General features: G+C 42.2%; 1 protein-coding gene across 2 annotated transcripts in view; it reads left to right on the top strand.

Moving 5' to 3' along the window:
• Positions 1-415: 415 nt before the first annotated feature.
• DIPK2A (divergent protein kinase domain 2A) overlaps positions 416-15,866 on the top strand; it is a 78,457-nt gene continuing 63,006 nt past the window's right edge. Inside the window, exon 1 of one of the 2 annotated variants that reach the window (XM_078666431.1) lies at positions 416-536. Coding sequence is in view for 1 of the 2 variants with exons in the window: in XM_078666430.1 (XP_078522556.1) it covers positions 605-1,261 (657 nt within the window). In the remaining variant the exon portion in view is untranslated. Of the gene's footprint in view, positions 1,262-15,866 lie in introns of both variants that reach the window. The other variant, XM_078666430.1, reaches the window with a different exon arrangement.

Consider the following 15,866-nt stretch of genomic DNA (forward strand, 5'->3'; position numbering starts at 1 on the left):
GTTGCGGTTTCTGTTTACCTTAGCCATGGGTTCTGAAAGCTATTACAGGACCTGCCCACAAAGAGACACACCGAGGTCGTCGTTTAGAAGCGTGGGTTGGCTTTCTGTGAAAGGCCCGCCCCTCGATATTTCAAACACTAGAGAGCGCAGTTATAATTTTTGACGTCACGTGGCATGTGGCCATTTTACATGTACGAATGCCTACCAGTGTCCAATGACACATAGCTGAGATCTGAAATGCGAGCCCGTCATCTTTATCCCATTGGCAGCTAAAGAGTTTATGCACACGTAAGAAGACTGGTGATTTTATACCACTCTTCCCTACGCAGTCTAGTGTTCAATAGAATATTGGACCCGCCTCGCACTGGAGACGTTTAGAGAAGAGTTACATCCCACACGGCCCTCCCACCATTTGCGTCTGTTCTACCACTGGTGGGAGGATCCGGGAGGGCCGCCCTCGGGCGCGCTCCCGTCGCCCCAGAGTGGAAGTTGGATTTCCTGGCAGCAGTGGCGCTGGTGCTCGGACAGTGCGAGAGGTGAGGCACCGAGGCTGCTGCACAGAGCCTCGGAGGGGGAAGCTGGCCGCCCAGCGGGGGCCCGCAGCATGCTGCGGCCGCTCCCAGTGAAGCTGGGCCGGCTGTGCCGGCTACTGAAGCTGGCGCTGCTGGCGGCTGTGCTACTCGTCATGTTACTCAACACGCACTCGCTCCTGGCCTCTTTTCAGCGGAATGAGCTGACCGACCGTCGCTTCCTGGCGCTCAACAAGTGCCCTGCGTGCTTCGGGACCAGTTGGTGCCGTAAGTTCCTCAACGGACAGCTCACCTTCGAGTCCTGGGGCCGTCTCCGCGCGCTCGACCTCTTTAACGTCAAGAACGTGTACTTTGCGCGCTACGGCGAGCCGCGAGAGGGCAGCCGGCGCGTGGTACTCAAGCGACTGGGCTCCGCGCGTGAGCTGGCCGAGCTGGATCGCGACATCTGCCGGCGCGCCACCGGCGGCCGCACGCGATGCGATCTGATCCAGGCCATGCCCCGCACCGAGTTCGCCCGGCTTAACGGCGACGTGCGGCTGCTGACCCCGCAGGCCGTGGAAGGTTGGTCTGACCTGGTGCATTGCCCCTCTCAGCGTCTGCTCGACCGCCTGGTGCGCAGGTACGCCGAAACCAAGGACTCTGGCAGCTTCCTACTCCGCAACCTCAAGGACAGCGAGCGCATGCAGTTGCTACTCACCCTGGCATTCAACCCCGAGCCGCTCGTGTTGCAGGTACGTGACTAGTTAAAGTGCGAGCCTACTCTACCGTTAGCCAAATAACCCATCTTTTGTTTCAGCAGTCAGAGCATTGGGTACGTGTCAGTCGGTGGAAGTATTCAGGAACTTCTGGCGTACTTTCAGCCCAACCTCACTTGAACTTTATGCCCCGGGAAACTAATGTCTTTCAGCTTCGCTCCTTTTTGCATGTCAGATTTTCCAGCCTTGCCGCATCCCTATAGGTTTGTCCGTACATTTGGTGCAACTACTTAGAAGTTACCTTGGATGAACATCTAGTGGTTAGAAACCGCATTAGTCGCGATGCCCTCGCCGTGCCAAATTTAGGGCCTCGCATCACCTCACCCGCTCCTCTGATATTAATCTCTCAACTGTCATGCTTATTACCCTATGTGTGACTAGTACTTTTAAATCCCAGAGCCTTAACTTTGTCGCACACTGGTTGCAGCCCCTTATAATCCTCAGATACCCGCATGATCCGGCAGTTAGTAATCCCAAGTCTCAATCCTCCCGGTAACCCCGCTCTGTCCTCACTTTGGACACACTAGCTTCTAATTTAAACACCAACTTCTACTAAGAATCGCACCCCTACCATTCCCACTCATTTCAGTCTTTAGTGCCTCTTGTCTTTAGCCCTTAGACAATAGTTCCCGTTACTCCAGGTAACTTGTCTACCTCGTTTTTTCGGTCTGATTACGCCTCCTTTATGGAATGCACTGGCGGCAGCCGTTTATAATAACTACCCTGCATGTTTGAACGTGTTCCGCGGTGTGAAACCGTAGGAGTTACAATCCACCACTCAGTGTCAGTGTTCTGTCCATACTGACCGCAGCACTAGTTAATTACAGCTTCTAACGCTGTGCCCTTGCCGTGCTCACCGCAGGGACACCCACACGCATTCAGGACCTGGCCTCTCAAACCACAGTGACTTGGCGGACATTTTTGTACTGTAACTTTTCGTAATGCTGTCTGCCCGTGCACCAGCAGGATGTAATTTAGAAGTGTTTATTCAGAGGTGTGTTTGTGTGCTTATAGTATTTAAACATCTCGGCATCAACTGTTTAGCACTCACTCGCAATTTGAGAGAGGCCCAGGAAAATAGCCATTTCAGATTGACTTCTTTAATGATTCTCGATAAGAGTGCTCAACATTACTGAGGTCTTTGGGCTTTTCTATGGTGGTCTCGAGTTTCCCAAGGGGTCCTTCTGCAGAGCCACCCTTCTACTGTAATCTTGGATTATGAAGCACTTTTGTTATGCTTGAATGCATATAACGTGTCTCCGCACCAGTCAGCCTGCATGCAAGGCATCCTAACATGACCTTCTTCCCCATTAAAAGTGGGTATTCTAAAGAAGGAGTATTGGTTTTCATGTGCCAGACCACCCTCTAATGAATGGACTAGGGAGTTTTATGTGCTGTAGCCTAAAGTGTCTAGCTGTTAGCCACGAATGTTTTAAAGTCGCGAGTGAGATTCGTGCATCTAACACTTTTATCACGCAGTATTGTACGCTAGTCTTCTCCACATTCAGTGCATGTTGTTTCGGTCTGTGTAATCTTTCAATCCTCTTTAGAGTATACTGCTCGACAGGCATATATATATATGCTACCGCACGTTTTACTCTTTGTATATCCAACATACCGAAGAACTCAAACCTACATTTAAATGGCCCTGATGTATTTTTCCCAAGTCTTTTTGTGTCAATATGTTTAGCCTTGTGCTTGCGTGTGTGTGTGTGTAAATGTGTATGTATGTATATATATATATATATATATATATATATATATATATATATATATATATATATATATATATATATATTATACATACTAATATAGAGAAAGTTGCATTGATCAGTCACTGCAGATGCAACTTTTTAATGAAGCTCAACTGGTGCACTTTAGGAAAACATGGTGTTCCTTGTTGATGGAAGGGGTACGTGATTGGCAGAAATAGTAACACAAAGTTCCTGTTGAGAACACGGGAGGAAAAGCACTTCTCACTAGCAGCATGACGCGGGCACTTCCTGTGGTAATTCGAGCCAGACTTGGGAGGGAAATGGGGAACATTGGGCCCTCTGCTCTCTTTTTTGGATGAAATCGCCCCCCAGAGGAGGCAAACATGCAGTGACGATTTAATGTTACACCCACCACAGCGACGGGAGATATTCAGGACGAAAATAGTGGTAAGCCAGTCCGTAATGCTAGAAAAAGCCCTTTAACATACAAGACTACTTGTAACTGCTTTACCTTGGCACAAGTAGGTTGTTTTTCCGTCAGTATTAAATGGCACGACCGACGTTAGCTATCACAATATACTATAGAGCTTGAGGTCTCAACTATCCGTCTAAACTAATTCACTTATTCATTACTAGGGATTAGGAACACAGCAATTGTTCCTATTTTCTGCCCGTGTGTGAAGGTTTTACTCGAAGATAATTGTATACTTTTAGCAAGTTCACGTTTTAAATTATATTATCTTTCACTCTTATTCTCGACATACACTATTTGGGAACACATCGGCCTAAAAACCTTAGGCATTCTTAATGTGTCGTTTAGCACAGGCTTAGTCTTCATAAATCAAACGTCATCTCTTGTTAATTGTATTAAAAAAATAGTCCTCACACTCAGGCAGGTCCTGTATGGTTAATGCTGATCTTTTTCAATTCTGTTGTGTTCACAGAGAAGTACTCTTTTGAGAATCTATCTAATTGCATGCAGAAACGCTTATTTTTCATGATGGTAAGGTTTGATGTCTGCCGATAGAAACGTAAAAAGGCCATATTTATTTTTAATCTTACAACTCCCTTTATCTCATGTCACGTAGCATGTTTACACTTTACCTTGCAAGGAGGACCTAGTAATGTAGAATGAGTGTACTGGTATAAGCCGTCCCTCGCTTTTTAGGGCAGAACCAAATAGATCATTGCTATTGGTGGCTGCCTTCAACCGTGGTTAAGTATTTTGTGGATAGAAGATAGATTAGCTGCAATCATCTTTATCCAGTTCTTGTTATCCTGTTGACATGGACGGCCATGCACAGAATGTATTTAGTCTCTTTGGATACTGCTTTCGCTTGTTTGTGAAACAGTGTACACACTAAGGTGAGTTGTTTGCTAGTGTACATTGTGTGGTTGAAGCCTGCATCTTGGTTCACTCAAGGTTTATAGAGCCTAATTGTAACCCTTTGCTTCGGATCACACTACAGGAAAGCAGTGATTATAGCTCTATGCTTACCTGGCCAACAGCTTTCCCTATCGTCACTAAAGTCCTTTCTATTCTGCATACCTGTTTGAACTGTGTGACTGTAGGCATCAGAGATACGACATACTATCTAAAGCTAGCCTTTATCCTTGATTTCAATACAATTTGGGCGTCCTCTGTCTGTGTTTACTGTTCGAACCTTGGTACAAGAAGTGAAAAGTAGGATAAACATTGTCGCTTTACCGCAGCAATAAACTTTTTTGGGCATTGGAGTGTACCTTTGTTAGTAGCAGAGCTCAGCAATACCCTCTCGAAAATCGGGGCACGTATATTGCGCATGTTAACTGCAGTACACTGACATATGGCCTACCTTATTTTGTTACCATTTTTTTTCTTAAGTGGCTTATCTTTCAATGCTAATGTTTAAGTGAAACTGTGCAGACCTATGTCATTAACATAGAATTATTACTTCAGCATTGGTATAACAGAGCTGTAAACGTTCTGAAATGAATTTGTTAACATTTTGCAGAATTTGAATTGCCTGATGTTTTTAGTATAACTTTGAGGGCACCTTGTAAGACTGTTAGCTGAAGACCTTTGGTTCAGATTTCATTTTAACTGCTCTTGCGCCTCAGGTTTAACATTTTTGCTAATATCCTGGTTGTTCTTACCCTCTACTATGAACTCTTCTTTAGCTCGCATGAGTTTAAAGGTTCAGTTATTGCTCGATTTGAAGGTTTTGAAGTTAAGGCTCGTTGTCATAATCCTATTAGTTTTTTTCCTTAAGTGACTGGTTATTTCACGAGGACAGATGTAGAGGTATTTCACGAGGACAGATGTAGAAGTGGCTATCAGATACACTTGTATAAGTGGCAAATGTGTCCCTTTCATAAATTCTGCATTTGCAAAACGTCGTGCATGCTATTTTGACGTTGCTGAAATAGAAGTATTTTGCTGTAAGCGGCAGGGTACAAAGCATTTCTACCGCAACTGATCGTTTAGAGTACTGTCGCACCATACAATGGATACCTAACTAAATGCTGACAGTAACCAGGTGCATAATTGTGCAGAAAAATGTGTTGCGTGACGGGCCTTTTTATCAGACATGGACGCAAGTTAACCAACACAGGTATGCAATAGTGTTTGTTATACTGTCAGATCGTAACAATGAATTAATTGTCATTTTTGTATGGCCGATTCACAACAAGATGACCGAAGGAGTTGTGTTTAAGTTTTTAAACTTGTGCAACTTCAAATAATTGTGTTTGTTTTACATGTTTTAAAGAAATCAATTTGTTTCAGCTTAAAGTCACATTATGACGTCATTATAAAATATATATTTATACTAAAAATAGCTGTTTCGTTTCAACGATGTTGGCACAAGGAACCTTACTGTTCTCAGGTTGGATCCTTGCGGTTCATCCTGTTGCTTTCTATATTTCATATGCATAGAAGTTAACAGGATGGTTGCTCTTTAAATGTAGGATCGTGAACTCTTAACATGTTCTTGCACTGTAAGCCCTAAATATAGGACGGAGGAGTTGTTTCGTATGTCTTATAATTGAGCACAGCAGCAAGAAGTGTGCTAAAGTTTCTCACCTTTGAATGTGCACTTGGAGAAGTCAGAGGTAGACTTGGAGGGAGACAGCTTCTCAGTAAAATTCAGACCCTGGAGAATCCCTCATAACATTTTTACTGGAAATGTTCTCTTCAGGCCAGGTGTCACACGATCTAAATACATTTCAAAATTACTTGTATGTTTTGAGTTCAGATAGATCCATGACAGCTTCCCTTTGCAAACTGAAGTGAGCTGGTTCTTACAAGAGACTGTACAACAGGTTTTTTTTTTTGGTCTCACCTAGGCAGCGCTTGAGCTTTCTCTGTTTCCCTGTTACATGTTACTCGGAGCTTGTGATCGCTGTCTTTAAGTTGGAGCACTGGAGACCAGTGCTTGTGGTTTAGCTCTGTTCTAAATCGAGCTGTAAATCTTGCTCTTATCTTGCCACATTTGCTATGCATTCAAAGACAGAGGTCTGTTTTGGCTGCAGCTGCCTCATCCTCCCCTCCCCTCCCCCCCCCCCCGTTTTTGACAGGCATAGCCTGGCATCATGTTTCTTCCTTCCTATGGCTCAACAAGCGTTTGCAAAGCAATAGGTCTCCCATTTGCGAGAGTTTGAGCTATTGGCATTGTAAATGACAATGCCTTTTATGTATGTGTTTTGAAAACCTGCAAGCGGTGCATTAACGTGTACTTATGGTCCTTGCTCACAAGAAGCAAGGTTGTCAGTAACTTTGCCTTTCTTACTGCCAGCCTTGCTTCAGGCTGCAAGGCCGACTAAATTATGCTGAAAGAAGAAGAAAATTATGCAACCTAATGCAGAACGTTTTGTGAGCCTATTGCTTCATACTTTTGTTCTCTTACATGCTATTCCTGTCTAGGCAAAGGCTTCCTCACATTAGTACCAAAATACAGTAATATGCACCTGAAAGATGACCAGTCAGCCTTTGCATAGGACTCTTCACTGCTAAAATCTGCAGATTATTCAGCAGATGTAGACTTTGTGGCAAATACATAATTATTCACTAAAGACCTAGGTCCCAGAAGCCATTGAGCCCTGTGTCTCTTGCTACAGTTTTATTGGCTTCTGTTTTTCTGCATAATTTAGAAAGCAGTTTATGAATAAAAATGGGCACTTGTGCATCAAACACGCAAGATGATGGAAGGAATGCTTGCAAATTTGTCTAACCAATGGCAATTTGTTCCAGGTATCATTCCAACCCACCTTTCTTATGCCTACCACACCAGATCAGTTTGGCCCCAGCCATATGCAAATCAGTCTTGACTCAGCACCAATAGAAACAGTCCAGCCTGAGCTGTCAGCCCAGGTCTCCCTGAACCAGAACACAAGCAACTCTAGACTGTTTTTGCCCGATTTGAGTTCATTTGGAAGTAGCTTGATTCTAGTGGCACAGTGAGCAAGGGACCCACATCATGTACTGCCCATAGTGGTATGAGTATGCCCCGACGTGGGTCTCATGCTCACTGTAATCACTAATCAAGCGAAGCCCAAAACTAGAGTGAAACCGGTCCTGGGTTGCTTGTGCTAGAATTCAATGAGGGCATGGTTTGGCAGTTCGAGCTGGACTGTTCCCATGAGGAGCAGGGGCAAGACAGATTTGCATGGTGAGCAAACGAGCGATGGGTTTAGATGCTACCCCTAGTGATTGCTAGCGGTTAGACAAGTTGCAGGCATTCCTTCCATCACATATTGTGTATCTTTGGGTGGCATTATGATTTTGCAAAGTCTCTTATAAATAGTGACCATGTGCCCTACCTCCCACCCCTTCCAAACCCATCTGTTTTTTCCCCTTGCCCTGTCATTCATTTCTCAGTTTGTATTAATCCCTCAGTTTGTATTAATCCCCAGTCAGTACCAGGCCTACACAATTTACATGTGCCAGTTTAGAAACATTTTCTTTTCAAACTTAGAAATGGGGCGAGGATTCCCGTCGAAGCCAATCATCGTGAAAACTGCTTCGAAAAAGGTGTACTACATAAAATAAATATGCTTTCTGCGGAACAGTTTCATACAGGCCAAAAATAAGTTACAATACATCCCCTATTGAATTGTCATTTGTCAAATTTTACCAGAACATGAAATATGATTCCACACAGGTTTCAGTGTAGCCAACTGTTAAAGAGCTGGCAAAAGTGTTAACCCTGATAATGTGAGGAAATTTAAAGTAACCATGAACACCAATCAATGTCTGTTAGAATTTCTTAGCTGATATTAATCACTTTAAACTCTTTTGCATGCTAAATTTACCTTAAGGATAGGTTTCTAATTTCAAATATTAACATTACTGAAAGAACAGTTGTTGACAAGATGTCCCGCTTTGTTCTCACTAGAAATGTTTGGCTTGCTCGCATACTTTCTCACTGCATTTTTGTGGCATCAGTATCTGTATACACTCATTAATTAAAGGCCAGCAAGCATCAGCATTGTACCGTGCCTGCAACCATTAGCAGTTTATTTTGCGAGGGTCGTTGGTTTGGGGGGGGGGGGTGTCTTTATTACATTTTGTTATGAATGATGGCAAAAACATGTCAATAATTGGTGCTCAGCTGGTCTGGTCCACAAGGCACGTCAGTGGGGCGAGCTTGATCTTAGCAAATTGTTTGTTGCATTAACGGAGTGTTGAGGCAGTAGCATTTCTAAGTGAACAGAATTGCTTATACGCTTTATAACAAATAGACTGTCATTTTAAAAAGAAATATACAAACAAATAATTTATTGCAGTTTCGTTGTGATTTATCAGTGTCATTGGTTTTGGTTGTGTTTCAGTTTGCTGTTGAAACAAACAGGCCAGATGAAACTCAGCCAGCTGACGCATCTTTCAATCTGGCTGATAGGCTAATCAGCTTCATAAGTGCTTGATTCTTAATGAGCTTGCGTAATTGTAATTTACGTTTGACTTTAGTAATTTAATGTTAGTTTGCCACATTGTCATCGGTCACCATTTCTCTGTCACTTCGAGGGTTAAGAACGCACATAATGGAAGCATTTTGCATCTTATGATGAAGCTTCTCGTTCACCATGGCAACTTGTCGCTCTCATATAATCTTCACTGTGCTACTCGGCTAGTGGAAAGATATCTGTGGGTGAACTGGTTTGTTCAAGTGGTGACTGCTTAAAGAATGACCCACCCTATCAATTTTTATCACACCTCTGGCCTTATAGGCTGGACGATATATGTTACTTAGGGTGCTGTTGTGTCTAGAAGGATCGATCGACTAGTCCCGTGGCTTGCAGGAGCACTCATACTCCAAGGCAGAGACAGACTACATATGCATTTGAGGGACATTCAGTTCCTTGATAAGGAACGGCCTAATCCTTGATCCAGTCATTGGATAATTTTGAACTTGAGTGCAATGGGGTATTCTATTTGTGTGCAGATTACTGCATTCCTAGGCTATTAGAGCACAGTGCGTTTAGCAAATCTAAAGGACAAGATAATTCACTTGTGTGCTGATTGAAGAGCATCTGTCTTGTGCCCAGTTTCCAAGCCCCCATAAGTTTCCCTAATACGAAATAAATTGTCTTCTACATTTGGGTGAAGAATTTTCATGGACACCCGTTCATGTCCTGATAGTTGCACACAAAGCCGAAAGGCGCAACAATAACATCTTTGCTTCAAGAGAAGGTTGGCATCCGAAAGCAAGTCAGCTGCTACATACCTCTTGGCCCTTTGACTAGGTTCTCATTGGGTCATAGTATTGTTCCGGTGAAGAAGCCAGCAAGTAAACTTTCTTTTTTGAAGTTGAGCTTTATCTTTACCATTTTCCTATAACTGCATACTGGGTACATCACCTGCCAACCAATCCTTTTGATGTCATTTGGATTGGTTCAGAAGAGACGGAGAGTGGTTTAGAAGAGGTGTATTATTGCATAGTGTGCTTTATTTGCAAGAGGGTGACCCCAGTGAGATCTTATCTGTTGATCTTGAAGTAAAAAGATTTGCTATACCAGTTATGGAAATCTAATAAACTGGAGCCCCTACATCTTATATTGCAACCCCCAACAGCAAAATGATGAACATCGTTCAGTGACCACATTATTAGCTTGCAGCACCTACGCTATTGGCACCCACTATCCTTCTGCATATATATATGTATGTATATATTATATATATTTATTTTATTGCAGAAATGTTACATTTGTGTTTGTTTTTGCACATTTAGATTCTCCTTTGCTTACGGTACCCCTGGCCTGATTTACTAATTGTCTGATCTTTTGAGGAACAGTATGCCTTTTTTCTTAATGTGTACAAAATCTGACAGGGGTTGCAGTACAATTGCAATCCATGGACAAATCAATCTTTAGTTCACAGGTCTCTTTTGGGTGGAGACATTAAACCACTAGAGGCCCCTCCAACAGTCTCTATTAGTTTGCATTGATCGAGTGCCTTGGGTTGACTAATAGACCCTTGCTATTCATTTTTACTTTGCTGAATCATACATATAAGGCCTTCATTCGCTCATGGTTTCTGGTCCAGTGAAATAAAACACTCTTCGGGAAATTGTACAACACCATATATTTTTTTATGGTACACAGCTTGTGCAAAGTTTCATTACATAGAATGTGTTCCAAAGTTTTCTAAGGTTAATGCCACAAGGACCATGATCTAGCATGGAAAAACGTATTTTCTCGCGGTGTTAAATCGAAAATTAAAAGCTACTCGTTGTGTCCTCCCACCCCAGCTAATTTAAAATGTCATTCCATTGCTACCCAATATGTCCAATCATATGGTTCAAAATACATGTAGTTCATACCATGTAGTTTGGAAAAACAGTGATAGAAGTGAAAATTGGAATGGCAGATGGGTGGCAAAGGGTTGTATGTGTGGTCTAAAAGGAGACCAAGGACAGTTTCCTCATAGCCGTTAAAAGAGAGCATTTGGGGGGGTGGACAATAGGCAAGTAAGACAAAGGGTGAGAGAGAAAGCAGAATTTGGAAATGGGAGAATAGAGAGTATCCTCGTTTGTACAACCCCCCCATAAAAAAATAACAATCTAGAATCAAATAATGTCCATTCCAAATGTAATGGTGGTTTCATGCCAGATGTACACCATATGCGTACTCTTCTTTAAAAAAAAAAAAAAAACCAAAAAAAACGAACTGCATCCTTGTTGGGGAAGTTCTTTGGCTGGTAATTGGTTATATATCTGTTAAAGATTTATAAATATGTTAAATATTTAATCCCAAAAAGAGCAAACATGTCTGGTTAGCGTTTTCTAAAGATGGCTAATAAAATTGTACAAACCACGGAAAGTTGAGAACAACCGCAACCTGTTGGTGTTCTGATGTTTCATGATCCACATTCGAGCTCTCCAATCTCCGTTTGAGCAAGAGGCACACCTTCACAGAATGTTTCTTATTAAAGTGTAGAAGTTTGGGTAGCCTACCTAGCTGAAGAGTGTTATAAATCAATACTTTCCTTTCATTTAAACATTGTGTTTTTCTGCTGTGACTTTTATTCCCAAGTATTTTCTGAAATATCATGGAACGTATCCTTTATCGACAACATAAAAACATTGACCTGTAGAATTACCTTAAGTTGTTTAGTATTGTGATGTGAAGAGTCTGTGTAGGTGACATGAAGACGAGCTTCTTACTAGTGTTAACCGAAAGATGTACGGTTCCTTATTCAGGTGGTGGTGGTGTTGACACATTTACAGAGTTCTTGTAGGTACTTGTAATATGTTCCCATGGAGACAAAGTAGATCTTGGCAGACGTGTTTGGAGATGCAGTCCTCTATTTTCAGTCAAGTGTCGGTAGTAAATGACTGTAAATCTGTTGTGAAAGAATGATGCGGTTGGTTAAATTCTTTTGAAAGGATTGTTTTTGTTTTCTACAAATTTTTTTAAATCTAAAATGAATGCCTGCTGCATGGTAATGGCTTCAGCCTAATGGTAAGGTAGCTAACTGTAGCTCCCGCATTACTGAAATAAATACAAAGCAGGTTACTTCTGCGTCGTTTCGCTTTCAACGTTGTATTGAGAACAAGACAATCCACTGCGGACACTCTTAAATGTGGCACTTAAAACACCATGCTACATAATGCTAAGAAAGCATTTTCCATGTTGCTGTACTTGCCTTTGTTATCTACCTTCCAAGTAGCTGGTTGAAGAGCAAGTGTTTAGCCCCCGCCCCCTTAATGAAATGTATCCCTGGCCCATCTCTGCCAGTTGGAAATGAGCCACATGCAGAGAGCAGTTGTTTGCACATGTGGATATTTTGGCTCGCCTCCAATTTCCCTTGCTACCAAGGAGCTTTTTATTGCCACAAAGACTTGCTTGTGTCTGAAGGCCTTACAATGGTTAGCCTGAGGATTATATCACAACAGTGTGTTTATTGACTGTGTCCCTCTGATGCTGCGAACGAGTTTCATGTCTAAACATCGCTGGACCAAGTGGTAGGTGCAGACCTAAATCGCCTGTCTGCAGTGTAATAGTCTAAAGTGACTTGACACCCTGGAAGTTGCTTTCATGAGGAACTTTCTTTTTTCTTTTCTCCTCATCCCGTTTTCAGCTGATATGTGAATATTATATTGCGAATAAATGCAAATTGTGTTAAGACTGACAGTTTAAAAACAATGTTTCAAGACATAAACAAGACCTCAGTGGATTTAAGTTTAATTGTGCATTTCAGTGGCGGCTGCCACAGAGTAGCACGGGTGAGGTTGGGGAAAATAAATAAAATGACCTTGCTCCAGGACTACCGGACCGCCCCCTTGCCTAGCACCATCCGCTTTTTTTCATGCTTTAAGCAGGAAACGGGCCCAGGCTCCCAAAGCCAATTACAACGCTGCATTTTGATTCGTCTGATCACCATGGTTCAGAGCTCAGACAGCCAGTGGGAACCTGTGCATGTTGCTCACCAGGCTGGGCATTACAGCCTGGTGGGGAACATACACAGTGCGCATGCTGGTTTGACTGGCCCAAGACTGCTGGCTAAACATTCATGTGCACTTAAGTATCCACCATGCCCTTGCTGACTGTGACACAGCCAAGCCCCGAGCGGTTAACCTACCTGACAACGGTAAAAATAACAGTGTTATCATTTTATTTTTCCTATTTCCGCTTCTCAAAATGCGGAGGAGCGGTACCCCTCCGCCTTAGCTTAGGAGTCGCCGTTGCATTTAGGATATGCAGTGCACTCGCTAAGTTCCGTAGTGTTCAGTCTCTTTATTTCTGACCATGGGGGCTGCATGTAGTTTTCACTTAAGCATATGTGAAGTTTACTAGCAATACCTATTTCTGTTCCATTTAATTAATGTTTGCTTATGAGAACTTTACACAGTGATCATAGTCCATGAGTTTGCATTAAACGCATTTTAAGAATATTTCCGGGATAAAACAAAGAAAAGCACGTGGGCAATGCATTCGTGTTTTATGTTTATGTATGTTGAAGAGCAGCCTTTAATTTGGCCTTTTTGTGTCCGTTGGACTACAGTAGACCCTTGAGTTTTCTTCTTGCAACCAGGTATGATGTGCAGGGCAGCACTTGGGCAAGCATTTTGCTTTTCCTTTCGCAGCTTTCCTCATAAACCCTTAGCCTTAAAGACGGACTTCATCATCAAAGCCTAGTTCCATTCAAAATAAATTTAGAATAAATGCCCATTAAATTGTCATTGGCATCCACTAGTAGCTCGTCAAGTATGTCCTTGGTTTCTAACTTGGTGGCCTCGTTTTTGACTGGTGCGATTTTTGGTTTCTCACTTATATTGAGACCTGATAAAGCTCATTGCCGTAAATGGGTGGTAATCGTGACGGGATGGATTGTTTTAGCTGATTTTTGGTTTCTCACTTATATTGAGACCTGATAAAGCTCATTGCCGTAAATGGGTGGTAATTGTGACGGGATGGATTGTTTTAGCTGATTTTTGGTTTCTCACTTATATTGAGACCTGATAAAGCTCATTGCCGTAAATGGGTGGTAATCGTGACGGGATGGATTGTTTTAGCTGATTTTTGGTTTCTCACTTATATTGAGACCTGATAAAGCTCATTGCCGTAAATGGGTGGTAATCGTGACGGGATGGATTGCTTTAGCTCAGACTGTTAAACAGGCTGTCACTGTAAATAGCTAAGATGTGTCCCCTGGCCAAGTGTCCGTCTGTGACTAAATGTTTCACAGTGCCAGAAGTGTGCTCCATTAATTTCATTGGTCATGTACATCCTCTTCATCTTTACAAACTTCAAACAAAAAGTCGCTGGTAGCCAGATACACTTTTAATACCTATTGTTTATTATTTTAGCAATTTCCTGAAATAGAAAATCCATGCTTTGACGTAATTGGGTGCGTCATGATCTTGTGTTAAAAGGATCAACACTAGCAGTGAATCTTGATCCCCGAGGGGAGGGCAGCGTATTGAAGAGTACTCTACCTTTTACCAGCCCTTCACTCTGGCTCATATTGCTTTCTTGCTACAGTACCATTTTGTTTCTCACGTCAAGGATGCACTGTGGGGTTCTGTATGTGAGCATATGCTGACAGTGTCATGCATGAGGGTGCTGTAAATGGGATCCAAGTAGGATAGCTGCATACCACGATCCTTTTCAATGTTCTCCCAACACATGCGTTCAGATTTGACATTTATTTTTTAATAACTTCATTAATTTTCTGTGATTTACTTAGTTGTGTGCTTTGCAGTCTTGTGTAATTGTTGCTAGTCACCTCCCTTCTGACTTCAAATTCAGTCTCTTACCTTTTCTTCCTCATCTAATAGTCATCTTCCCACCCCTTCTCACTGGTAAAGTATTTGAGGAACTCTAAATGGCAGTAGGTACCATTATGCTCACTAATGGATCAAGGAAGCTTGAATTTTTGCCATTTCCCCCAACCAATCATTTTTCCCTCTTTCAAATGATCAAGCATTTTCCCCACTTGTTCCATTTCATTAGGATTTTCTCAGCACCTCTCACCGGTTGTTTCTAGCCTGCCTTCAGTGACACAGTGATCTCAATTTCCTCTTCCAAATCAAATATTTGCCTTTCCTGTTCCACTCCTATAGGAGGCGCTTAAGCCTTCATTGACACAGGAAGCATCTCGCTTTACTCGCAGCCTATGGCTTACCAGGAGAGACTAATCTCCAACAGGTTCACATGCCCTCTTTCTTAGCACACTACAAACACTGGCCCACCCATCTCCATTTCTAAAACGGTTTATATCCATGCATCATATAACTGAATATTTCCTCCTGAGTCAATTAGGTTCTGGAGTGTTTTGATGCCTACTTCAGAGGCTGGTCATCTATCCGTATTTAGTTTCCTGATAAATCGTGGTCATCTTCATCTCTGTGCAACCCCACCCCTGTTTAAAAAAAAAAATGTTTTTATCACTCGCGTTGAACCAAGTTTGTGTAATTGAGGTAAAGGTGATTGATAAAAGCAAAAATAATAGTTGAGCAACAAGTTACCTAGCTTCTTCAAAAATTATTTGATCATCCTTGTGGAATAGCCTGGTAAACTGGTTGATCGGCTCTGGAAAATAATCGAATGAAATCTCAGTGCGGTGGATGATTTTAGAGACTAAGAGATTGGGATGATTTGTGTGTTTTTTTGTTGTTTTTTTTAAAACAAGATATGGCTGAACCATAGACAATGGCTCTTAAGTCAGATATATTTGCCCATTTCCTCGACCATATGCAGCATCTTATTCAAATAAACGTTTTGCCAAGATATTTATATTATTTTTGAAGTTTGCTTGTTCAGATCAGATCAAGTGTTTCTTCACTGGAATCCTTTTTCAAGAAATTGTTCGCAAGTAGAAAACAACATTTTTTTAAAGTGTCTGCTCCAGTGCGAACGCAGTCTTGGGTGTGAAAACCTTCCCC

The sequence above is a fragment of the Lissotriton helveticus genome, chromosome 11 (genome assembly GCF_964261635.1).
Source record: "Lissotriton helveticus chromosome 11, aLisHel1.1, whole genome shotgun sequence".
Classification (NCBI taxonomy): Eukaryota; Metazoa; Chordata; class Amphibia; order Caudata; family Salamandridae; genus Lissotriton; species Lissotriton helveticus.